Here is a 26,642-nt window from a genome sequence, read left to right as displayed (position 1 = left end):
GTGGACATGCACCTACGATGAAAATTTCAGACCCCTCCATGATTTCTAAGTGGGAGAAATAGCAAAATAGCAGGGTGTTCAAATACTTATTTTCTTCACTGTATATATATATATATATATATATATATATATATATACGTATATATATATATACATATATATATATATATATACATATAGGCCTGGTGATTCTAGATTTTCTAGATGTGATTCTGTGCTTGTATTTTTATTGTATTTGATCTTATCTTGTTCTTATTTTTCTGTAACTTGTTTTTACTCTTGTGAAGCACCTTGGTCACTATTCAGATGTTGTAAGGTGCTATATAAATAAACCTTTATTTGATTTGAATAATATTTTATTATAAGAATTTGCCATGTTTACTTTTATTCCTCATCTGCAAATATTTAATTTTACTTTTGCATTTGTGACGGCCTGTTCGTTGTCTGTGATTGTGCAATTCAGTCCATTATTTACTTCAATCGCTAGGCTACCCCATTGAGTCGCTGTCGTGTACCGCAAACGTGTACCGCTCAAATATGGCGACCAGTTTGTACGCATGCGTGGAAGCGATCAAATGAGGGGGCTGTGGCGTGTTGCCCAAGGAGCCGCCTCCACAAGGAAGTACTCCCTTCATTGGCTCAAAGTCGAACTGTTCTTTGACCAATCAAAACGATTGCAATGCCAAAGATCCTAGCAGGATAGAACTACAGTGTGGTTGAAGTTGTGCCACCCCGAACCGGTGAAAATGTTGTTATTAGTTTTTTGCTGGCTGGTAGATTTGGACTCACCAAAAATAACAGCCACAATACGAACTTATCGAACTTATTGGGGATTCTTCGTTATTTTAGATTTCATGAAGTTATTGCGAATTAGCTTAGGTCGGTGCTGCGCCATCTTTAGTGTGTTCATTTAGTAGTAGTCGTAGCAGTCGTAGTAGGCAATCTTTGCCGATGAAGCGCTTTACAGTTACCCATGATTCCTTACGAAACATATGACCTGTCTCTGGCCTTGTGGAGCTGCTACTTGCAGGAGGTGTTAGAATTAGGTTAACTACTAGCAATAGCGCACCTACCCGACAGGTCGGCGAGTGAAGTAGGAATTGTACGAGCGGAGTTGCCACAATGCTGAAATGTAGAACTGTGTGGAGAAAGCTTGCTCCTCTTGCCAGAGCCTCGTCAACACTATGTCGGCAAAATGTGAGAAGAACAGGTATGCAATCTGATTTTGGCTTGCATTTACTTGTTTGACTGCATAATAATCTTTGTTATGAAGTAACAGTACGTGTTATTGTGTAATGTTTGCTCACAAGCAACATATTAGGTGCTCGTCTGACCTTCAGCTATCACCTTAAAGAGTGAAATTAGCCAATCAGCAAGCGGCGCCGTTGCCTTATGATAATAGCAATTTCAATAGTCAAGACCCTTCGTGTGCCTGACTGAAAATGACACTGTTATGACTGTCATGCAGCTTGTGATGTATTTTACAATTATAATTGTTATTAGTATAATCGTTAGTAGTATTCCTCCCATTAGGGGCCAATTAGCCAATCCATTAATACAAACTCAAAATTGGTTTATTTCATCAAACTAACGGGTTTTTTTGTAATATTTTGTTTAATTTGTACATCAGCCACACTAATAAACATAAATGGAGATTCACGTTTTTCAGCTCCTCAGTAGGGTTGTGCATCGTTTGAATTTGAGCAATTCAAAAACAAGGACGCATTTCCTGTATTTGCTTGAGTAGGGTTGGGCGATATGGACCTTAGCATATATCACAATATGGTGATATAACAATATAAAATGATGTAAACTTTAAATTCAGCAGAGTCTTGTATAAGCTACAAACCTTGAACAACATCATGAAATACACTTTTGTGACAAATTGTGAGGCACATTTATTTATTCGTAAAAAACTGGCAACTTGGGATGTCAGCCTCTGCACACATTGCTACTAAATCTTCAACGAACTGTAATGGAAATGCTTGTGATTAAGGAAGATGTAGTCACCCATGAAATTCCAATTGCATGTGGAAGATATTTTTCATGACACTCTTGTTCACACAGTTGGAAAGCAAAAATATCTCTTTTATTTTGAAGGCCGGTAGGATGTCCTCTGAACCTGCACACTGTACTCATTTAGCATGCTAAATGAAGCTAACCCCACTAGCTTCCATTCACTTTCCGAGGTGCCGCCAACCTTCACCGGTGTTTATCACCAATTCAACCTGTTGAGTTAGGTACGATGTGGTTTAGTGTTTATAGTGAGAACGGTATGAAGAGTAAATATTTCTCCACACGAACGTTCCTACAGCATTTCATTAATCTTATTGATCAAAGTCAGCTGTAGCGCGTAACACGTTCATCATTTATACTGGTATAAGTTATTGTCTTATCATTGGAAGACTCTATCATTCTCTCTATCAGACTCTATCAAGACTCTATCATTGGTCAATATTTTTTGACTCGTGGGCCGCATTGAGTTAACAAAATTGTCCGGGGGGCCAGAACATATATTTAACCTTTAATTTCCTTGAATTATTTGTCTAATTTTATCTGTAAAAGTGTTATTCTATTAGCTGTATGTTCTCGTGTCCCTTTTTTCAGGAGCACTTTAAACGTCAGACCACATCAAACTATGTAATTTAGTTTTACAGTTTTGTTGTTGTTTTTTTTTTACTAAATAAGACATCCAACTTGCAAGTCATGTTGACAGTTTATATGTTAAAAGTTGAAATAATTGGAAAGCAACTGGTGGGCCGGATTCAAACGCTTGATGGGCTGCATGTGGCCCCTGCACTGTAGTTTGCCCACCCCTGCGCTATACCGTTATAGTTATAGTATAGTTAAGTATATAACAAATATCGCCCACCCCTACTGGAGAGTGTCTCATGATGCAGAATAGACAAAATTTAACTTAACTATGTTAACCATAATAATTAAATTGATGGTCTCTAGTATGTGAGTGGGAACTACATAGATGAATATCCAATGGGAAACTAACTTCACCATGGTAAACAAGAAAGGTGAATTGAGTAACACTTAATGCAGGGTTTGGTCAGCTTCCTGGCTAAAGCTCGCGTTAACGTCAGGTAAATTGGCCACCGTATTTGCAATATAAAGTATAATTTGTTTGCTGTTTCAATGTTGGTACAAGATGAATGTCATTTATTTTTTGCTTACCTGATTGGTTGGAAGAAGTTTGGCGTAGCGTGTGAAAAACGGGGTACTATTTCGTGAATTCGAAGGTGTTTAATCCTGTGAGTGGCGCACCCTCCAAAGCACAAGCCTCCTTTTTTGCACAATGTCAGACAAACTAGCGTGCAGTGTCTCACACTGTCCATGGTTGAAAGAGATGAAAACAGACCTGCCGCTTCTTCTATGGTGGTGTTATGCTGCCATTTTTGGCGGTCAACATGGGCTGACCAATCACTGAGCATAGGCACTGGAATTTAAAAAAAATGAATGATTCCAACAGAATCAGAACCGGTTTCTCATTGACAATGATCGATGCAAATGCCCAACCCTACTCCGCAGCACAAGTGTGCCTAATATTGTGCCAGACTAATGGGAAATACAATGCATTTGCCTGCTTTTTGTTTACAGGTTTGAACCATGGCAGAATACCAGCTGATCTACCTGCGGTTCACATGGCAACAGGGCCTGTCGAGGGTGGCAAGGAAAATCAGCTGTATGTCCTCTTGGTTGGGGCAGCCTGCCTTGGTGGAGGGATCTATGTGAGTGGAGGTTCTGATCCACCTGAGCACTCAGTTTATGTTTGCGCAATGAACAAACTACTTGTGTTGTTTTCACAGGCTTACCGAACTGTCAGAGGAGACCAGAAAAGATATGATGAGCGTTTTGCAGTTTTACACCAAGCCACCAGAGAGGAAATATACCCAAGCATTCAGACAGATGCCCCTGGTCAGCACCTTTTTACTGATTTTATTAAGATTGATTGAACCAAGCCGCATGGAGTGGTTAGCATGTAGGCCACACAGTCAGGAGATTGGGAAGACCTGGGTTTGATTCTCTACTTGGACATCCCTGTGTGGAGTTTGCATGTTCTCCCTGTGCGTGCCTGGGTACTCCAGTTTCCTTCCCCATCCCAAAACCATGACTGTTAGGGTAATTGGCAACTCCAAATTGTCCATAGGTTTGAATGTGAGTGTGAATGATTGTCAATATGTTCCCTGCCATTGGCTGGCAACCAGTCCAGGGTGTACTCTGCCTCTCGCCCGAAGTCAGCTGTGGCTCCATCATACCCCTGAAACTGTAGTGAAGATAAGTGGCATAGAAAACGGATGGATGGATTGAACATTATAGCTGCAGAAACCATTGAGTCAGAGTGATTTCCTTATTTGTGTGCGATTTACTTACATACAGATGAAAATGAACAGATTTGATAGGTTGCTTTTGGGGCTTTTCCTTATTAAAGCCTGCAATATTCCTGCAATTCAAGTATATTGATTTGTTTAGCAAGTTTTTCATTCTGGACGACATATCGATCTAACATCGTAAGGTAATCAACACTAGAAAATAAACCAATGCATTTGAGTACGGCAGGCTTCATATAAATATGTGTTTGTTTTAAAAGACAAAAACTTGATATCGCTGTGTCATCATCGTCTTCCGGGTATGTGGTGGTCATGGGAGTTGTAGTGGCAGGGCTGTAAAGTGCACATGCGCCTAGAAATTAGACTATGCAAGTTACATAAAATAAAAAGGGAGCACTCGTGAGAGTACATTTTTCAATCCTTTCATTTGCATTTTGCTCCTGAAATAAGTCCATACAAAGTGAATAAAACTGGAGTAAAATATCTGCGTATGAATCTACAATTTTTCTTTGTTCGCTTCGGCAACTCTCATGTTGACACTCAATGATGTACAAGCTATCTTGTGCACCTACGAGAGTGCAGATGCACTGCAGATGCAGTTGCAGCTGACGTACAACTAACTTTTTTTTTTTTTTATAAAGCAAGGAATTGTTGCGGCCGGTGTGTGTGCATGCCATGGAAGCCTGCTGGCAGTGCTTGAGGCACTGAATCCTTTGCGGCTCCGATCCTGAGCCACTCCAACTTCCCGCAAAGTGCCACTCACACTGAGTCTGGTAGGCACTGCGGCGAGCGTCCACTTTGGCTGCGGAAACCATGCTTGCGAGAGCAGATAACTACCCTTGTAAACAATAGCTGTATTCACCCGCACAGCCGCAGTGTTTTCAATTTTTGTGGGGGTTTTTGGTGCCTTTTAACTTCATACAATGGGTAAAAACGTGTCTTTTTTTCATGTTTATTATTTTTAAAGGGGAACTGCACTTTTGGGGGAATTTTGCCCATCATTATGTGAAAACATGAACACATTTTTCTTTCCCTTTTCTGGGCCTTGTAATACAACAGTTTACAACTTATAATGATGTCTTTAGGATACTCCTATTTTGACTTTGAAGCCCTCTAAAAATAAACCTCTAACAACGTTTAATCCTTTGGTATACACATTGGCTACGAAATAAATCCAAACAATAATAATAATAATAATAATAATATATTTAATTTGTATAGCACTTTTCAAGATACTCAAAGACACTTTACAGAAAAATGAAGTTGAATAAAGCAAGTAAACAGAATAGAAGACACACCAAAATACAGCATTCATTCGTTAATACACAGTTAAAAGATGAGTAAAAGCGGGGCGGGGCACAGCAGTCAGATATAAAAAGTTAAACATTAAAAACAGATTTAAAGAGGTGGGTTTTTAGTTGGTTTTTGAAGGTGGGAAGGTCAGGGCAAGCACGGAGTGAATGGGGCAAAGAGTTCCAGAGGGTGGGGGCAGCGATGGAGAAGGCTCTGTCTCCCCAGGTTCGGAGGTTGGTCTTACAGGGGAGTGCCAGGAGGTTTGAGTCTGAGGAGCGAAGGGAACGCGGGGGATCGTGTGGATGGAGCAGGTCTGTGAGATATGGGGGGGTCAGATCGTGGAGGGCTTTGTAGGTGATGAGAAGAATTTTGAAGTGAATGCGTTGGGGAACAGCTAAGCAGTTGGTGAGGGTGGAGTAGATGTTGGAGGTGATGGAGGTGGTAGAAATGTATAATTGAATATCATCGGCGTAGCTGTGGAAATTTAGGCCATGTCGACGGATGATATTGCCAAGTGGAAGGATGTAGAGGATGAAGAAAAGAGGACCAAGCACCGAACCTTGGGGAACACCTTGAGGTAAAGGGGCTATGGAGGAGGAGCAGCTATTTATGTGCACAAACTGTTGACGATTGGTGAGGTATGATTGGAGCCAGGACAGAGCAGAATCAGTGATATTGAGGCTGGTTTTGAGGCGGGACAGGAGGATAGAGTGGCTAATGGTGTCAAAGGCTGCGGTGAGGTCTAGGAGGATGAGGATGGTAAGATGGCCGGAATCGGAGGAGAGAAGAAGATCATTGGTGATTTTAAGAAAAGCTGTTTCAGTACTGTGTTTGGGACGGAAACCGGACTGGAAGGATTCAAACAGGCTGTTGGAGTTGAGGTGAGATTGAAGTTGAGCAGCTATGACACGTTCAAGTATTTTGGACAGAAAGGGGAGGTTGGATATGGGACGGAAATTGGAGAGGTTATTGGGATTGAGACCAGACTTTTTGAGTGTGGGGGTGATTGCCGCCAGCTTGAGAGACTGTGGGATGGACAAACAAGAAACCATGCTTGCTAGTTTGGCTGAAATTGTGCAAAAAATAGGGACTGTGCAAAGGAGGATGCACCAGTCACAGGATTAAACACCTCCGGATTCACGGTTTACAAAGAGTGCCCTGTTTGACGCGTTACACCAGACTTTTCACCCAGTTTTCTTACGGTTTACGCCGGACTTCTCCCAACAAATCAGGTGAGCAAAACAATAAATTACAACAAATAATACTTTATACTGTGAATACGGTGGCCCTATTCAAATATCCAGCAATGAATAGGTGTACTTTACCTGACGTTAACGCTCCGTCACCTTACTTGTTTACCATGGGGACGTTAGTTTTTCACGTTGGATATTCATTTCACTTTGGCAGTTGAAGTTTTTTTTTGGCTCCATAGCAACAGTGTTGCTATGTAGGTCCCACTCACATAGAATAGAATGCCTTCATTGTCACTATACACATGTACAATGAGATTGAGAGCAGCTCCTTTTAGTGCAAACATGGAATAAAAAAGACAACTAACAGTATAGATAAAATAGGGACCGTCAATAAATTAATATTGCATTGAAGAGACTACACTTTTCACTACTTTACCCTATTCTGCATCACAAGACACATAAACAACAGGATACATTCTATTATTTTTTCATTCGCTTTTTAAAAATACAAATAATTTGTGAACGGATTCAGTGTATTGTGTGGGGCCGTGAACAACACATTGTAGAGACAAATCTAAATTTACAACTGTAAAAATACAACAAAAAGCATGAAGTAACAAGAAAAAGCTGAAAGTGTAGACACAAAATTTACATTTTTCCCAAACCTGACACCAGCAAAATGTATGAAAGACACGATTAGTAGTGTAATTGCATTTGACATGTTATGTGACTGTGTAGTTTAGTACATGTGTAGAGGATGTCGTCTGCCAGGCTTTGTATGATACATTAATATTTGTGGATCGCAGTCCCACGGAGATGTAGGCATTATGATGGTACTGTGTATAGGGGTCGCTTATACACGTGCACGCTTATATGCAAGAGTGCACATGTGCATTACTGTGTATACGTTGTTTGAGATTAAGAATGAATTTGTGTTGTATTTAAAAAATTTCACATCTCTCATACATTTTTACTGTGCTCCTAAATTTTATAATTTAGGAGTGCAAGTTTGGATTGCACGATATAGTCAATAATTCATCATGGCAAGCTATACCAACCTCTGTTCATCCTGATTTTCTGTTGTAATTTTAACTTATTGATTACTTATTCTTAAGTATGTCAGCATTATTCATCATTCATTTCCTTACAAACAACATCTAGGATTCTAGGAAACTTCAGCTGCATTGTTCAGTATCCAGGTATTTATTTCACAGTCACACTGTGAAAAAAGTTACTGAATTGATTCAAATTTACTGAATCGTTTCGAATGTTATTGTTCTACATGAACCAATAGCGTCCTTGAATTGTATCGGCGTCCACAAATTGTGAATGTAATCACTATTAATACCCCTAGTCCGCACTGTGCCAGATTAGTAAATAGTTCCATCCAGGCAGGATCGTAACACTAGGTGAAAACAATACACATTCTGTAGGACTACATTCGGCTGCCACCCAGCTCATTGTGCGCCCGACCCCTTTGGGCCCATGTCGCCCCATAGGTGTAGGCCTGACCACCAGACGGCCGCCATCGTGCCCCTCCTCCAAGCCTGGCTCCAGAGGGGGGCCCTGGTGACCCCCTTGTCTGGGCAAGGGGAAACGCCCAGAAAAAAGGCCCCGATAACTCAGCTCCTTGGATAATTGGGACACGCAAACTCCTCCGCCATGATAATGTGGTAGCTCAGTGAGGAGCATTTTGGAAGTTGAGAAAACAAAATATCCAAATGCGAAATAATCAGATATTATATTGTTGTCAAATCCCCTTCTGGTCAGTTTCCGTGTGGCTGAAACAATAAATGTTTTGTCGTTTTTGATGTGCCCCTAAAACATTTAACGCAGTTCAGGTTATATTGTGTGTTTCTTCATCAGCTGTTCTGCAGCCAGAACCTCAAGTCGCACCTGCATTGGTAGACCTGAGCCCTTCTCCCACTGATGATGAGGCGGTGGCCCTAAGTCAGACAACGGAACCTCTGCCAGGTAGTTTGCATACTTATCTATTTAATATATTTGAAATATAATCTCTTGTGAAAAGTGTGTCAGGCAACAAGATTTTTGGTGTCAAAACGTTGAATCTAAAATGACGTTTTGTCATTTTGAAGGTGTACAATGGAATGATAATATCTTATCATTCCCCTGGAAGCTCACGCATTTTGTCCTTCTTTCCATTCACCCTCTGTTTCAGTAGAAATTATTATGTCTTTTAACTTTAATCAAAAAAGTGCAAGAAAAGCATTTTCAAGCATACTGTAAACCCGATTAAGTTAGATGTCAAACAAAGGGAGGCAATCAGTTGCCACATTTTGTTGGAGTTCATAAACTCATTTCAACATTTGAGTATATCAGAGCTTAAATATTTGGAGTTGATATTAGATATACTTTTAAATTACTCATAAATTGAATTACTGATTAGGCCAACTCAAAAATTGTCAGTAAATGGTACTCAAATAATTCATTCATCTTTCTCATTGCAATAACTAAAGATAACTTTATAATTTGAAAACATGAAAAACTCAGGATTTCATATTCAACAAACTTAACATTTATTAGTTTTTTCTTTCAATCTTCCGATTACACATGACTCAAAAACATTGACTTGCTTCAAGTCAAAATCATTTACCTTCATACTTAAAATATTTGTGGCAACTGGTTGCCTTAAACATATTAAGTACTCTTAACTTAGAAGTAGTGGTGGGAAATATTCAAAATCAGTAAAAACAAAATGTCAGTGTAAACATTTAAAATATCGGTTAAACAACAATAAAATGTATATTACATCAACAACTTTGTGCCATTATGCTAAACACCAGTTGAATACTGTAGAGCAGCAACTTGAACATCCACAGTTGAACAATAGTCACCATGGACCATGACATATTCTTCTTGTGGACTATGATCTAACAGGGTGAGCCCTCAGAACCCCCAACTCCTTTTCAGGTGTTGAGTTACACATGTAACATGAGGTCATTTTTGACAGTCTGTAGCTTTGGTGACAATTTAGAGTTATCCAGACCAAGCAGGATTTTTTGTGTGGACTCAAATGTGTTGGTCAGTCCCTTCGGATAGGAGAGATGTAGAGCATAAATTAGGCCAAACATTACCAGGAAGGCATCAGCAAGCCTGGGGAGGTCGACCAATCACCCTCAAGAATGACAGAGATTTTCTCTGGGTGGTAGTGAACTGGGCTTGCGGCATTGTCACTCACGGTTGTAAGGAGGACCACTGACGCATCCCCCAGGTCTGGCTCATCCATATCATCCTGAAAAAATGAAAAGGCCAATAAAATATTAAAAACCAAATAAAAAAATCTATTCATACATTTTTAGAGCAGTTGTTTTGAGTGGACAAAATGTCTTTACGGGTCTCAAAGATTTTGAAAGACGGTTAATGTTTCTAAACATCTTGCCAAATGTTTGCAGTTGAACACTGGCCCATTTGCAGAAATATTAATGTGTGTTTTCTTTATACATAAGTAAATGAAATGAAAATATGAATAGGTTAATTTACATTACAATAGGCTTGATATTTCTTAACTGGGACTTACCACACACAAAAAAAAAAATCCAGACACTTCCTCACGCAGATACAGAGGAAGGACATGGAGAATAGTGACCTGCCTTGTGTGGACATCATGTGACTCCTCAGAAGATTAAAATAGTGTAAATACTGTGAATAGTTTACTAATCAAACCCAATGCCAGTCAACGCATTATATTAGCTGCCACAATAATATCTGCACATAATTCCACTAATAACCTGCTGACTTATCTGGTGCATTTGTGAAATTCAACAACACTTATTTAAAGCTTTAAATTCTCAACATTACACAAAGACTTCACCTGTGAAATGTATAATCACCTGTGTATCATGGACTTTGAAAATGTTGGCCAACGCGTCTGCAGTTTTGCCCGTTGTGGAAGCTTTCTGCCAAAATAACGCCATTAAACGAGGAGTGTGAAGATCAAGTTCGGCATAGCAAGTCTTGGGAAGGTTCTGGTTAGTAATGCGTTGAAATTCTGCATACACCTGCATCGTGGATAGGACAGTACAGAAAGCAGAGAGAAAGAGGAAAGAGGTTATTACCTTTTGTGGTAATTCTTGAATGTCAACGCGGCAGGTGAGCTTTCAATTGAAGTCTGGATCTTCATATTTCAAAGTGAAGTCACAGTCCAATCCCAGTTGTTCTTTTAAAATCTCAATCAGTCCATCAACAGAGGCTGGACGGGAGCTGAGCTTTAATTTTCTGACAGGGTCTGCTTCGATGACACGAAGGGTCATGTTTTGTGCGGCTTCAGCTGCCATTGCTTTAATAAATGAAATGGGAGGTTAAAAGCTAAAAGTTCAAATCTTTAAAAAAAAACCAATAAATGTACAAATGCTGATTTGTGAATAATTACTTACCATAGCCATTACCATTACCATGGTCTTAATTTTGTCTCACTTGTATGAACCTCTTGGGAGTCACCAACAGTAGCCCATCTATTTTGTATGCAGAGAGTGGGCTTGTATCATTGAATTCCGATTGCAGTTGGATAGACAGGCTTCCCTGTGTGGCTGACAGGATCGAAGATGCTCTACATACCAGGAGTCATAATCATAACAGAGAAAATAGACATTGTGAATCACAAGGTAGATCTGTGTTTGTCTGCAAAATTTAGACAGCCCCCCAGTGAGTCCAACAGACACAAACATTCCACTGGTATAGACTGCCATTAATGGTCACCTTTGATGTACAATAGACAGTGTCACTGGTTGTTTGTCCTCTGATGTGAGCTTGAGCTACTTCTGGTAGAGACAGACTCAACCCTGGATGTTTGTGTTTTTGGCTTGAAAAAATGATGGTGAAGCAAGGTGATAGGCCATCATGTGCTGGTGTGTCACTGCCATTGTCTTCAAGACATTTTCTGAAGTTTTGCACATCATCAGGGCTCTACGTTAAAAACAAAAATGACTTGCCCATGGGGAATCCTTAAGGTGAGAACTACCGAACTTGCCCCATGTAAAATGAAAAGACTGCCATAATGATATCATATATCAATATATGCTAATAATTCATCAGATAATAGTACTGATGCATTGTATTTGGAAGAATGTCTGAAAAATTGTGGAGATGTACAGTGCATCCGGAAAGTATTCACAGCGCTTCACTTTTTCTACATTTTGTCATGTTACAGCCTCATTCCAAATTGTATTAAATTAATCTCTTACCTCAAAATTCTACACAAAATACTCCATTATGACAATGTGAAAAAGTTTTTTTTTTGACTTTTTTTGAATTTATTAAAAATAGAAAACAAAAAAATCACATTTACATAAGTATTCACAGCCTTTGCCATGAAGCTCAAAATTGAGCTCAGGTGCATCTTTTTTCCACTGATCATCCTTGAGATCTTTCTACAGCTTAATTGGAGTCCACCTGCAGTAAATTCAGTTGATTGGACATGATTTGGAAATATAATAGCTGTCTATATAAGGTCCCACAGTTGACTGTGCATGTCAGAGCACAAACACCAAGCATGAAGTCAAAAGAACTGTCTGTAGACCTGCGAGACAGGATTGTCTTGAGGCACAAATCTGGGGAAGAAAAAAGCTGGCCGGCCTTCTAAACTGAGCGATCGGGGAAGAAGGGCCTTAGTCAAGGAGGTGACCAAGGCCCCGATGGTCACTCTGTCAGAGCTCCAGCGTTCCTCTGTGGAGAGGAGAGCCTTCCAGAAGGACAACCATCTCTGCAGCAATCCACCAATCAGGCCTGTATGGTAGAGTGGCCAGACGAAAGCCATCAGACCAGAGAATTTTGTTTCTCATGGTCAGAGTCATTCAGGTGCTTTTTGGCAAATTCCAGACGGGCTGCCATGTTCCTTTTACTAAGGAGTGGCTTTCGTCTGGCCACTCTACCATACAGGCCTGATTGGTGGATTGCTGCAGAGATGGTTCCTTCCTTCTGGAAGGCTCTCCTCTCTCCACAGAGGAACGCTGGAGCTCTTTACGTGATGTGCCAAGAGGGTTAGCTATTTCCAGATCGTCAATATGTATCTGGAGTGCGAGGTGTACATCTTCTGTTTAGAGCAATTCATTCTCCTGGGTTAACCCTAACTCTACTGGCATTACCAATGGATAGTTGTGCTCTATAAATGTCTTTCCTCGCTTGTAAGAGGACAACCCTGCACCTTTGCAAGTAGCACTAAATACAACATTAGAGTCCATGACAGCACTGACAATGTCATTGAGTGTGGAATCTGTAATATTGTGACCATGTCTCTGCAATATATCATGAATGGCATCCTTGATCAAGGGCTGATATGAAGAGAAGATCTGATTCAAGTTGTCAACTATTTCTTGTGTAGCTGTGTTTGACACTTGAAGGATAGCCTGCATCTTTAGAAATAAAGAAGCTGCATTAAGTTTTAGCTGATTTTTCAGTTTCGAAGTACCACAGTGCTCATCATCCTGCATTTGTGTGCTCTGAACTGGGCACTCTTCATCCGAATCAGTAGTGACATTAGAGCTGGTAGCATGTTGATTCTGAGTATGCGCAAAGACAATGTCACTAGAAAAGTCTGATGCAAGACTCCCTTGGTGCACTCTACTTTTATGGGAGTTAAATGAAGAGTATACATTTGTGCTATAGTCACAATCTCTGTATGGGCATACCACTGTCTCATGCTTTTTTAAGTGTGATCTTATGTGACTGAGGAGTACAGGCTCTTAAAATGGTTGCTCAGATGTGCATAAAGGACATTTAAAAGTCACAAGTTCGTGATTTTCCCTTGCACTGCTGTTTTGTTTTTGCGTATGATATCTTGACAGGTGAGTACTCTTACACTGCATCAAGTGTCTGAAATGTGCACATGCAATCATCATGGAGGCATAGGAGTGGGCTAATTTTTGAAAAGTGGCTGTGCTGCAATCTACAGTGTTTAAGTAGATATGTTTTAGTGGTTAAAAAAAAACTTACAGTGCCAAGTCCAAAATATTATTTTACAGGGCACCAGTTATGAAGTTTAAACCTCTATCAAAGTACAACAAAACACACCAACAATGCTTAAAACAATATTAGATGTGCTAGGTAGCATTCATAAATTCTAATCTTAGCAAACACAAAGGAAAAAACGATTTTATTTAACCAGCTAATTTATCACATGGTGCTAGAGCTAGCGTTCTGCTTCCACACACTGACACAGCTTCAACACAGATAGAGTTTTAATTTTGAGCAGTCACTGCATGTTTGGCATCACCAGTTTTTACAACTACATAACATTCACCGTGCAACGCAGCTAACATTAATTGGCAACATTAATTGGAAACTTTGCATGTTAGCTTGCTGCTAACCTAACGGTTACATTTTACATTACGTGACTGAGTCTGTTTAAAAATACGTTGAACCGCTTGAAACAAACATTCAAACGAGATTTATGTCGACTACTTACATTTAACCCAATGGCACAGCGCGGACTACTAATGTTGTCCCGCGTTGTCCTGCGTTGATCCCGCCATTCTCTGCCAGTCGGCGTCGCGGTCTTCTTCTTCTTTTGTTTCTTGGCAGTTTCGACGCTCCAAGGCGTATTACTGCCCTCCACAGGTTAGTCCGTGAGTCACAGTCTTATCTCATATTCTCCCATACAGACTTGTATCACACAGGAACTGTAAAATTGCTGTCTCAGTCTGTTGACAATTGTTATGGAAGCCAAATAGTGTTATAATGAAAAATTTAACTAATCCCAAATCTGTTAATGTTTTAAAACAGTCTCTCAGCACAATAGACTACATTCAAGCAAAATATGTTTCACTGTCCACACTCACATAGTCCAGTACTATGTTTCCCAATTATATTAAAAAAAAATCATCCACAGTGCCCCAATCTTAATCTGCACATTTTTACAGAATCTCTTTGGTTTCCTTGACAATAAATTACTTTTTAAATTTTGGGGTGAAAAGAGAAATAGTGTCTTCCCTTGCTTTCTTTTTCGCATTCTCTCTGCCATGCATTCTCCATTCTTTAATTTTCAGTCTCATTTCAACTCTTTCCAATAGGAAGAAGGTGTGCATGTGTAACCTACACAGTACAAAGCTATCTGATTTAATGGATTTATTCTTAATTGATTCTTGGTTTGATTTATTCATGTTTAATAGATACTTTTTTTACATGTAACTACAAGTTAATTATTTTAAGTAGGTTACACAAATCTGCTAAAAGTTCATATTGATCAAAAATTACAAGTTAAATAAACTGAAGAGACAGATAATGCAACTGGCAATCAACATTTATAAGTAGAACTTTTAAGAAAATTTTAAGTTAACTATACTTATACCAATTAATTATTTTGAGCATTCGGATTTACAGTGTTTTAAGTTGTATGTAAATTATGTTTTTAAGTGAATCTTACTTAATATATCCATAGTTCAATTTAATCAAAATGTATTAGTTAAAAGTACTCAAAATGGAACAACAAGTTAAATGAACTTGACATAATTACGTTTTTCGAACTTTTTTAAGAACTTTGAGTATGCATAACTTAATTTATTTAAGTACTTTGAACATTCGGGTTTACAGTGCATAAAGTTGGTAAATGAAGTAGCACACAATTTTCACAGCCATTTTAATCAATTTTATACTTTCTCGTACTTCTTCCTACATCACTGTCACTATCACAATACATATAAATATACATGGTGAAAATATTAAACAAGTGGAGGACGTTTGTCAGTTTCAAACTCCTGTGACACTTGTAAAAACACTTAAACACAGAAGAGAGAGACAACAATATTCAAAGTTGCTCGCAGCGAGGAGAGTGAAACAACATACCCAGTGACATGCAGCTCCACTCTGAGTATGCAGTTCACACTCCTCTCTTTTTATTCTCTTTCGGGGGTCCCTACTACATTGTCGTGCAACTCTAAGGGGGGGAGGCACTTGCACGAGCTGTATGTGTTTGTCTATGTGTGTGTGTGTATGTGAGCGTAATTACTTTTATTGTTTTATGAGTTCTTATCTTGACACATTCTTGCAGGATTAACCTGAACATCCCCAGGGCCGCTGTTGGCACATCCAAGCACCTCCAGGACCTGGGGGTCGCTGGGGGTCTCTGATCAGGGTCACGGGAACATTCCTTCTTCAGCACATTCAAACACTTTCTATTGTTGAGATCATTTGAGAAATAAATTAAATGTTAAATAGTTGTAATCAAAAGGGCTTTCAGCAATACATATATATACATACATACATATTGGCCTTGCTTATGCAGCTTGACGGGGAATTGACGGCGGACTTCCTTATATACAGTGCATCTGGAAAGTATTCACAGCGCTTCACTTTTTCTACATTTTGTCATGTTACAGCCTCATTCCAAACTGTATTAAATCAATCTCTTACCTCAAAATTCTACACAAAATACTCCATTATGACAATGTGAAAAAGTTTTTTTTTTTTTTTACTTTTTTTGAATTTATTAAAAATAGAAAACAAAAAAATCACATTTACATAAGTATTCACAGCCTTTGCCATGAAGCTCAAAATTGAGCTCAGGTGCATCTTTTTTCCACTGATCATCCTTGAGATCTTTCTACAGCTTAATTGGAGTCCACCTGCAGTAAATTCAGTTGATTGGACATGATTTGGAAATATAATAACTGTCTATATAAGGTCCCACAGTTGACTGTGCATGTCAGAGCACAAACACCAAGCATGAAGTCAAAAGAACTGTCTGTAGACCTGCGAGACAGGATTGTCTTGAGGCACAAATCTGGGGAAGGATACAGAAAAATGTCTGCTGCTTTGAAGGTCCCAATGAGCACAGTGGCCTCCATTATTCGTAAATGGAAGACGTTTGGAACCACCAGGACTCTTCCTAGAGCTGGCCGGCCTTCTAAACTGAGCGATCGGGGAAGAAGGGCCTTAGTCAGGGAGGTGACCAAGGCCCCGATGGTCACTCTGTCAGAGCGCCAGCGTTCCTCTGTGGAGAGAGGAGAGCCTTCCAGAAGGACAACCATCTCTGCAGCAATCCACCAATCAGGCCTGTATGGTAGAGTGGCCAGACGAAAGCCACTCCTTAGTAAAAGGAACATGGCAGCCCGTCTGGAATTTGCCAAAAAACACCTGAATGACTCTCAGACCATGAGAAACAAAATTCTCTGGTCTGATGGCTTTCGTCATTAATTTAATACAATTTGGAATGAGGCTGTAACATGACAAAATGTAGAAAAAGTGAAGCGCTGTGAATACTTTCCGGATGCACTGTATAAACTCTCTGCCCTCCCCCAAGCGCTGCTCCACTGTTTGCTAGCAATGCCTCAAAAGGGAATGCACCTTTTGTTGACAATTCCTAAAGATGCCACAATCAGGCACAAGTGGTTGGAGTTCCTCATTCCCTACCAGCGAAAGAAATGCATTTTAATCAATCTTCACGCTGGACTGTTTTGTCAACATGGGCCAGTATGCAGTATTGCTGAACACCTTTTCTTGAGAAACTTCAGACTGTACCGTCTCCACTTACGGATTGGATTCAAGATACAACACATGGCTGTATGTTATAGGCAGACTTTTAAAAAAGATAAATCGCTGTTCATTAACTCTATAAAGTTGGCGGCACAAACCGGGAGTCTTTATTTGCACTCGGCAATGGGCGAAATTGCCGTTTATTATCAATTCTTATCGTTTATCAACTCCTAAACAGCAACACAAACCAGAAGTGTTTCTATGACTTCTGCAGTGTGACCAACCACAGCAGAGTGGGCGTGCCTGGAGGTGGGCTGTGAGTGGAATACATTAAAACAGACCGTTTTCACTGGAACCACAAAATCCAAAGAAATACAGCTGAATATGTGCAGATTCTGGAAGAACTAGAACACTTTCTGTGCTGGTTATCATGTTTAGCTGCTCTATAGGAGTCCACAACTCAATACAATTATGCATATTGTTTTAGCATGTAGTTAATAGGTCCGTCGTCATTTTCCTGACAAAATGAATTCATAAATATCTGTTTTATTATGTGTATTAATTAGAGCTGTCAAAGTTGATGCGTTAATGGAAGTTTCCTTTAACGGTGGACATTTTTTTGACGTGTGATTAACGTGAGCTCCTCCTGTTTGACCCTCGCCCCACACCGTAGTTTGATTGAAGCTCTGTAACTCTGTAGCCACAAGCTAGGACAAATATTGATGAGAAATGGAGAAAAAGAGTATTTTGATTGGTAAAGTTAGCTTTAAAGCCCTGGCAGATGGTCCTTGCAGTAAGATCAAAGTTATTTGTGTCTACTGTGGCTTTTTTCACTTATCACAGATTACATGGCCTGCCAGAGACTGGAGCAGTGCAGGTATTGTTTTTATTGTCATATACAGTGCTACCTTGGCATAGGTGTCTACTAACCATTTGCATTTTTTACATCTCTCTTCTGATATTTGCATTGAAATGCCAGTTAAAATTGGTGTTACAGCTGTTATTGACGGGCTGTCAATGTGATGACCATGGCTGAAGTCCAGTGTTGCGCTCGCATTAGCTACTTAACATGGAACTACCACAATTGTGCACATTACCACTCAAAGTCATCAAATCTTCCCTTTATGCATTCCCACATAGTATCAGCATTTGGGTAAAATTAGCTTAAATGCTAACGGCTACCATGCCAACACCTAGCAAGACAGCCTCAAGTCCCAAAAGTGTTAAGGCAGTCCCGTAGTGTCCCCACATCATGCCATGTGTGTATTTGGGAAGGGAAGCAGTGCCGGAACTGCAGTAAAATGAACCACTGTGTGTCGCTCTTCCCCAGCTGGCCCTGACACTACTGCCGTTCCAATCAACACAGTACAAAGTATCCAGACATCATTCAAGTACCTCAAATGCAAAGTAAATGGACAACCCATAAAGCTTTGTGGGGTAGGGGTACCGCGACTGCGTGTGTTGCAGGGTCAACACAAAGCTGCCTGGCGGATGCCTGTCTATAACTCATGCGGTGGAAAAATACATCGGCGAACCCACACACATATCAGCCGATACGATTCTAGTAAGGAATGCAAATGTCGGCCTGATGTATCGGCCGGCCGATGTATCGGTCGATCCTTAGTCCATACACCATGCCATGTGTGTATTTTCATTTAGATATGCATAAAAATGCTAACAGTTAGCATGGTAGCATCTGGCAAGAAAGCACCAAGTCCCAAAAATGTTAAGGCAGTCCTATAGTGTCCCCGCATCATGCCATATGTGTATTTGCTTGTAGACATGAGTAAATTAGTTAAAATGCTAACATAGTAAGAGTTAACATGGTAGCATCTAGCAAGAAAGCACCAAGCCCCAAAGTGTTAAGGCAGTCCAATATTGTCCCGACATCATGCCATGTGTGTATTTCTCTTTAGACATGAGTAAACTAGTTAAAATGTTACAATGCTAACATGCTAATGGTTATCATGCTAGCGCCCAGCAAGATAGCCTCAAGTACAGAAAGTGCCAATACTGTCCTATAATGCCATGTGTGTATTTGCCTTTAGACATGAGTAAACTAGCTAAAATGCTAACATGCTAACGGTTAAGGTGGTAGCACTTGGCAAGAAAGCCTCAAGTCACTCGGGACAAGTGTGCTCCCAATTCACACTTTTGAAAACATTCACACATTAAGTGTAATTTCTTATTTTCTGTGAAAATTATACTTGGTCTAGGAGCTGTTTTGTAATCCTGAGGTCCTAAGTCCAAAGGTACCAAAACACTTTCAATGTTACTGTAAAAAAATACATTACATCAGACGAAAGTAACTCAAGCTGCAAGCATGATGAGGTAGGCACTAGACTCATTTGCCATTCCGGAATGTAGTGGTTTTCAAACTGGGGATCTTAAACAAGAGAGAAATGTGAGAAAATGTTAATACCTGTGAGAAAAGTGTATAAATTGAATGATGAACAGAATGGAAGTTCAGTTGTTAGTTGGTTTTGGGGGGTGCGATATTGCATGTCTGATGTCTGTGCACAGAGGTCCAAGGAATGCTCAAGATTGTGTGTATGCTCAAACACTTGGAAAATTACGGGAATCATTACCCTGCTCTATTGATAATGTTAATTCATCTTTTATTCTTGCACAGTTTGACTGACTGCAATGATAACTTTTAAGGTTTTTTTTTCATACACTGGTCAGTTTCCCTAATAGGTTTATTTGTGTGGGTCGTCCACTGTACTGCACTGACTCACCTTGTTTCTCATGCAAGCTGCAGGAGTGCAGTCTGCATTCAAGCTCCCCTCGCACGCCCCCTACCTCCTCATTGGCGGAGGCACGGCCTCCTTCGCCGCTGCCCGCTCTATTCGAGCCAGAGACCCTGGCGCCCGCGTGAGTCTTCCATCAGCTCTCTTCTCACCCGTCTCATTGACTGTCAAGTTTTAACCACGCTTCCAAACAGGTTTTGATTGTGACTGATGAGCCAGACCTCCCATACATGAGACCGCCTCTGTCCAAAGAACTCTGGTTCTCTGACGACCCTGCTGTGACTGAAACGCTGCGATTCAAACAGTGGAATGGAAAGGAAAGAAGGTGGGTCCTCTATCTGTCTAGTTAGTTGCTTAGAATAATTTTGTGTTTATTTTGCAGTATTTACTTCCAGCCACCATCCTTCTACATTACTCCTGAAGAACTGAGTAGTGCAGAGAATGGGGGTGTTGCTGTTTTCACTGGAAAAAAGGTTGGTTGATGCTCTTTGATGCCTTTTTACTGTCATGGGTTGCTTTTTTTTGCATGAAAGTAATGTAATGAGTAGGGCTGTTCCGATCAGGATTTTATGCTGCCAATACCAATCCCTATAATCCATGAGTGAAATTGATTCCAATACCGATCACATACATACAGTATAAATGTTTAAATGTACTATTGGCATAATTAGGGGTCACCTAGGTTTTTTTCTTGTGAGACATACTGTTACAAAATGAATGGCCATGAGCTACTCTTATTTTCATAGCAAAAAAACCCAAGGAAAGCCAAAATGCTTGTTTTACCACAACATGAACAAAATGCCGGTATCCACAACTCACCTTTGTATTTCACAATGCATTTAATTTATAGTCTTCTCACGTTGATTGAAAACCTGAATGAAAAGCGGATATCAGCTGACTTCTGAAGACAGATGCAGCTGACTCTCTTTTCTGTGCCCGAAGAGGAGATACTATATCAGTGTAATCACTAATCACAATATCAGTAACGGCCCTTTCAAGCGTGGTGCAAATGCTCACTCGTCACACATCATCCCGAGTCCAATGCAGCCCCAAACACAACGAAAGTTCCTCCTGCACTAAAAGTGCTATATAGTTCTGCATCCTCCAAAATCTTTACTGGAGGCAACCATCCCCAAATCTTGCCCACACTCAGAGGTACAGGGTTGGGACCGCGTCTGCCTGACGAATTATCACATCACGAGCCTGAAACTCACCACACCCTGCCAAGTGTTCAGCCCCAGATGCCACACCAATTTAGCTTTTCAAAGCGCCACCTCGATGAGACATTTTTGTCCATCAGGGGGGTTCTGGAGAGCACCCTGTTTGGTGACTTCGTCGTTCTACTGGGAGACTTCAACACCCATGTGGGCAATGACAGTGTGATCTGGAGGGGCATGATTGGGAGTAATGGCCTGAATCTTAACCTGTGAGAACCACACAGGACTGCATTTCTGTGCGAACCACAGTTTGTTCATAACTAACACCATGTTCGAACATAGCGATGTCCATAAGTGCACTTGGCACCAGGACACCCGAGGCCGTAGGTCTATCATCGTCTTTGTAGTCGTATTATCAGACCTGCATCCGCATGTTCTAGACACATGGGTGAGGAGAGGGGCTGAGCAGTCAACTGATCACCACCTGGTGATCAGCTGGATTGGATGGTGGGAGGAGGATGCTGGATAGACCTGGGAGACCCAAACGGGTAGTTAGGGTGTGCTGGGAACGTCTAGCAGAGTTCATCGAGTGTTCAACTCTCACCTCCGGCAGAGCTTCACCTGCATCCCAGGGATGACCGGGATATTGAGTCAGAATGGGCCATGTTCCTTGCCTCCATTGCTCAGGCAGCCAATAGGAGATGCGGCCGCAAGGTGGTCGGGGCCAGTCGCGGCAGGCCCCGAAACCCCTCTGGTGGACACCAGAGGTCAGGACTGCTGTCAACTTGAAGATGGAGTCCTATTGAGCACCGATGGCTTGTGGGGCTTCTGAAGCAGCTGACAGGCCAAGCAACACGTGGCTTTGGCTGTTATTGAGGCAAAAACTCGGCTGTGGGAGTAATTTGGTGAGGTTATGGAGCACGACTTTCTGTCTGCCTGGAAGAGGTTCTGGCAAACCGTCTGGCGCCTGAGAAAAGTGAAGCAGTGCCTGGTCCACACTGTTTACAGTGGAGACAGGGGCCTGCTGACCTTGACTGGGGATGTAGTCGGACAGTGGAAGGAAATCTTTGAGGCCCTTCTCAATTCCACTGACATACTTTCCATAGAGAAAGCAGAGTCTGGGGACACATGTGGACAGGTCCATCACCCTGGCTGATGAGGGTGGGTGCATGAGAGTTTGCCCAACCAGTCTACATGTGCTTTATGGACTTGGAAAAGGCATTCGACCATGTCCCTTGTGGCACTTATTGGGGGGTGCTCCGGTAGTAAGGGATTGGTGGCACGTGCCATCCAGTCCTTGTACAAACGGGGCAAGGAGCTTGGTTCGCATTGCCAGCAGTAAGTCGAGCCTGTTTCCGGTGAATGGTGCTGCCTTTTGTCACCAATTCTGTTCACAATTTTCATGGACTTAGGTGCAGACAAAGCATCAGGTTTACATCTGAGTGTGAAGCTTCTGGGATGAGACTCAGTACCTCCAAATCACTGGCCATGGCAAATAACTACTGTATTGGGTGACTACTGTAAAAGTGACTATAGGGGTGTTTGTTCATGTCTAGAAGGCTCTAATGTTTTTAAAAAGTGATTTAGAAGGTTGTAAACATGCTCTATGCTCTAACTGCCAAAGTATTACATTTATAAATAAAGAATGCTACTTCGCGGAAATGTGCTCATTACTGCGATAAATGAGGGTTACTTGTACAGAACAAATAATGTGTCCCATTCCAAAAAATACAGTCTTTTTATCCACCTCCAGAAAGCTGAATACAAGCATTCGGCCTTTGGAGGAATTTCTAATCCATCATCTGTTTCTTTGTCAGTTGGCCATGTGATGCTCAGTGTTGGTCCCTTCTGTCTCTGTGGTCTCTAAGGCTACTAATTAACATGTTATCAGCTACCTTAGTTGATGTAGATTCAGACAAGCAATATGTTTTCTATTCCAGGTTGTTCATATGGATGTGCGAGGAAACAAGGTGAAACTAGACGACGATACCGAGATTTCATACGACAAGTGCTTGATTGCCACGGGTAAGTCAGTTCAACATTTTGATATTGTCCCAGTCTTTTCACACTCTGTAGTTGTCTTTATTTAGGCGGCATTCCAAGAAATCTGCCAGTCCTTGAAAGAGCAGGAGAGGAAGTGTTGAAGAAGACCACTCTGTTCCGTAAGGTTGGTATTTCAACATCAAAGTGTGCTACTTTCATCTGGTTTTCCACAACTGAAATGCCATCCAGTGGAACCTCGATTTTAGAAGACAAGATTTATTAATTTAAATTCATCCCCACAGTGGTTGAGTGGTTGTCATGTTAGCCTTTTGATCTCAAAAGAGTTTGGAGATTGGAAAGAGCTGGGTTTGACATGCAGTCAGCGTCTCTGTGTGGAGTTTGCATGCTCTCCCCGTGTGTGCATGTGTGGGTTTTCTCTGGGTACGTAAAAATGCATTTTCCCATTACAGATTGATGACTTCAGATCCTTAGATAAATTCTCCAGAAACATCAAGTCAGTTGCAGTCATTGGAGGTGGCTTCTTGGGCAGTGAGCTGGCCTGTGCCCTTGGCAGGAGATGTAAGACCCATGGCAACAAGCAGAAGAAGAAAGCTTTTTTTTTTCTTTTGCTTGTCAAGTTGTCATGATGTTTTTGCTGCCCTTTTAGCACATGATTCAGGTCTGGAGGTGATACAAATGTTCCCTGAGAAGGGCAACATGGGCAAAGTGCTACCCGAATATCTCAGCAACTGGACGACAGAAAAAGTCAAGAAAGGTTTGTCTCTGTTGAATTCACGCATGTTTTGCCACCATTTTGTCTCAATGTTGCACATTTTAAAAGCACTCCATGTGGTCTCCCAGAGGGTGTAAAAGTAATCTCCGAAGCGCTGGTCAAGTCTGTCACCTACAAAGATGAGCAATTAGAAATCCAACTGAAGGATGGTCGATTGGTAGGCCCAATGCATTTAAGATAAGATAATATTACGTAATCGTTACTTGTACTGCTGTGCTTCACCTTGCAGGTAAAAACTGATCACATCGTTGCAGCTGTTGGCCTGGAGCCCAACGTGGACCTCGCTAAGTCAGCAGGCTTGGAGGTGGACTCTGACTTTGGTGGCTACCGGGTCAATGCGGAATTGCAAGCTCGGTCCAATATTTGGGTGGTAAGTTTTCTTAAAGTTACTAGACTAGTATGTCATAATCATATATACAACTAATCCATGCTGCACATTTTTCTGCGGCGTCCTGCAGGCTGGTGATGCTGCATGTTTCTATGACATCAAGCTGGGCCGCAGACGTGTAGAACACCATGACCACGCTGTCGTCAGTGGCAGACTGGCAGGGGAGAATATGACAGGAGCCAGCAAACCTTACTGGCATCAGTCTATGTTTTGGTGGGTATGGCAGTATGACTATGTTGGCTTAAACCAGGGCTTCTCTGTTATTTTTTGTCATTGACCCCCGGGGGACAAATGTTTTCACTCACCCCGTCAAGGCTGTCAACAGCAACTCATTCCACACTTGGTGTCCTGAGACGAATTCTGGTCCAATTTCGGTGCTGAGGAAAGTAGTTCCATCTAGTTGCTAGGGACAGTAAATAGTTTGGCTTTTCAAAACAATATGCATTCTAAAGCATAACACATCACAAAAATGCCTACTAATTTGGCCTAATGCCAAAAAGTCTGACTGCACAAATAACTCTGCATTACTTTCAATAACTAACTGCCGTACTTTATTTTGGTAAAGTGCTGGCATCGAAAGGCAGTAGACCCTTACCCTGGGCTCACACTGGATCTGCCGTGGCCGCGGCATTCCGTAAGATTGAAAATGCTCACACCATCTCCGTCCAGCACAGGTCCGGCTACGCCAAAATCATCAGGTTCTAACTTTTTTTTCAGCTGCCACAGTTGTCAGACATGGCAACACTCTCTGGTCAATTTAATAATAATAAACATTAAAAAAAGACATGTTTTGAGTTACCATCATTTAGTTAGTTTTGCCGTAACTGCCGTTTTGCTGTAGTTTTGTTAGTATTGTTGTTAGTTGTCTTAGGTGTGAAAGAGGAGCAGCTGTGTTAAATGTGGTGTTATCACACTCAGGCCTTGTCCACACGTAGCAGGATGTTTTTAAAACCGCATTTTCCCCTCTTCGTTTATGAAAAAAATTCCACACAACCTTGTATTTAAAAAAAAAATAGCTACCACCAACACAGTTCTGAGGTCATCCATGTTGTTTCTGATGTAAACACAGGTCGCGTGTGTGACGTCACAGTATACGTTGTCGTAGTTAGTGACGCTGGGAAACGTATTGGCATCCATAACCAAACACATAATTCAATTTTTTCCAAATCCACACATTGACCTGAGGTTTTGAAAACTTTCATTTTTAGTACCAAATATCTCCAGGCTTGTGTGGATGACAGGCCAAATTGTGGAAAAATAACCTTGTTTGAGGAGATACCTGCCTAAGTGTGGACAGAGCCTCAGATTCTCTCATACTGGTCACTGGATAATCAATATAGAATCCCGTGGAAAACTGTGTATGTCAAAAAAAAACATTTAAAAAGTTTTTTGCTACATAACAATGTTCTAAGCTATGAGAAGAAGCTGCAGTTCATTGAGGGTAAACATGAATACCAACTTGGGGTGTGGTATACCAAAGCACAGCATAGTGCCTTCCCCTGAGAACGGTATTGCATAAAGACAGTCTCTCTCAATGTTTATGCATTGTAGGAGTGACCTCGGCCCCGATGTAGGATACGAGGCCATTGGGATTGTGGACAGCAGTTTGCCCACAGTGGGCGTCTTTGCCAAGGCCACCGCCAAGGACACACCAAAAGCTGCCACTGAACAGTCTGGTATGAGTCGTAAGGGAATTATTCCACAAAGCAATGACTGTCTATCATGGGAACGAGCATTTCTCTTGTTTGCAGGAACCGGAATCCGCTCAGAAAGTGAAACAGAGGATGTGGCTTTGAGCCCGGTGGCCTCCACGACACCCGTGCCCACCGCCACGCAAAAAGATGACTACGGCAAAGGAGTCATCTTCTACCTGCGAGACAAAGTGGTGGTGGGGATCATCCTGTGGAATGTTTTCAACAGAATGCCCATCGCTAGAAAGGTGAGCTCTATCCTTTGGGAAGGACGTTGTTTCAAGTTGGTGGAAAACAATTCTGTTATGCAATTGCAGATCATCAAGGATGGAGAGGACCATGCAGACCTGAACGAAGTTGCCAAGCTGTTTAACATCCATGATGATTAAGACGGGGGACTTTGTAAACTTTGTCCTTTACAATCCAATCATGTCTACAGTGGCATGTTATATGTAAATTATGTTCTCAGTGGATTATTTTCATACTCTATTTTGAAATTTCAATCGCACCACATGTCTCGTCTGGCACTTTCTCAACCAATTTTTCAAAAACAATAATGGTATGCCACCTCTGTACAGCGCTGGTCTTTGTCGTCACGGAAAGGCTGCAATAAAAGTGATTTTTAAATCCAA

The 26,642-nt window shown here is 41.2% G+C and overlaps 1 protein-coding gene across 1 annotated transcript; it reads left to right on the top strand.

Moving 5' to 3' along the window:
- The first annotated feature begins 977 nt into the window (after nucleotides 1-977).
- aifm1 (apoptosis inducing factor mitochondrion associated 1) lies at nucleotides 978-26,642 on the top strand. Its single transcript, XM_058077219.2, has 17 exons — nucleotides 978-1,210; nucleotides 3,607-3,737; nucleotides 3,816-3,924; nucleotides 8,690-8,797; nucleotides 20,004-20,122; nucleotides 20,193-20,323; nucleotides 20,381-20,471; nucleotides 23,096-23,180; nucleotides 23,246-23,322; nucleotides 23,609-23,717; nucleotides 23,806-23,913; nucleotides 24,000-24,088; nucleotides 24,161-24,301; nucleotides 24,390-24,532; nucleotides 25,871-25,995; nucleotides 26,071-26,258; nucleotides 26,328-26,642. The coding sequence occupies exons 1-17, from the start codon at nucleotides 1,123-1,125 to the stop codon at nucleotides 26,397-26,399; spliced, it is 1,914 nt and encodes a 637-aa protein (XP_057933202.2). The 5' UTR covers nucleotides 978-1,122; the 3' UTR covers nucleotides 26,400-26,642.

Source organism: Doryrhamphus excisus, linkage group LG1 (genome assembly GCF_037039965.1).
Source record: "Doryrhamphus excisus strain RoL-2023G ecotype Guam linkage group LG1, RoL_Dexc_Guam_v1.1, whole genome shotgun sequence".
NCBI classification, from domain to species: Eukaryota; Metazoa; Chordata; class Actinopteri; order Syngnathiformes; family Syngnathidae; genus Doryrhamphus; species Doryrhamphus excisus.
Note: the sequence above shows the minus strand (reverse complement) of the source record. Positions and strands in the feature narration are given on the sequence as shown.

What these genes read in the sequence shown, in the direction of transcription:
- aifm1 (XM_058077219.2), top strand. Translation starts at nt 1,123, where the DNA reads ATGCTGAAATGTAGAACTGTGTGGAGAAAGCTTGCTCCTCTTGCCAGA. An exon ending in GCAAAATGTGAGAAGAACAG is followed by an intron (nt 1,211 to 3,606) that starts GTATGCAATCTG and finishes TTTTGTTTACAG; the next exon opens with GTTTGAACCATGGCAGAATA. An exon ending in GACAACGGAACCTCTGCCAG is followed by an intron (nt 8,798 to 20,003) that starts GTAGTTTGCATA and finishes TTCTCATGCAAG; the next exon opens with CTGCAGGAGTGCAGTCTGCA.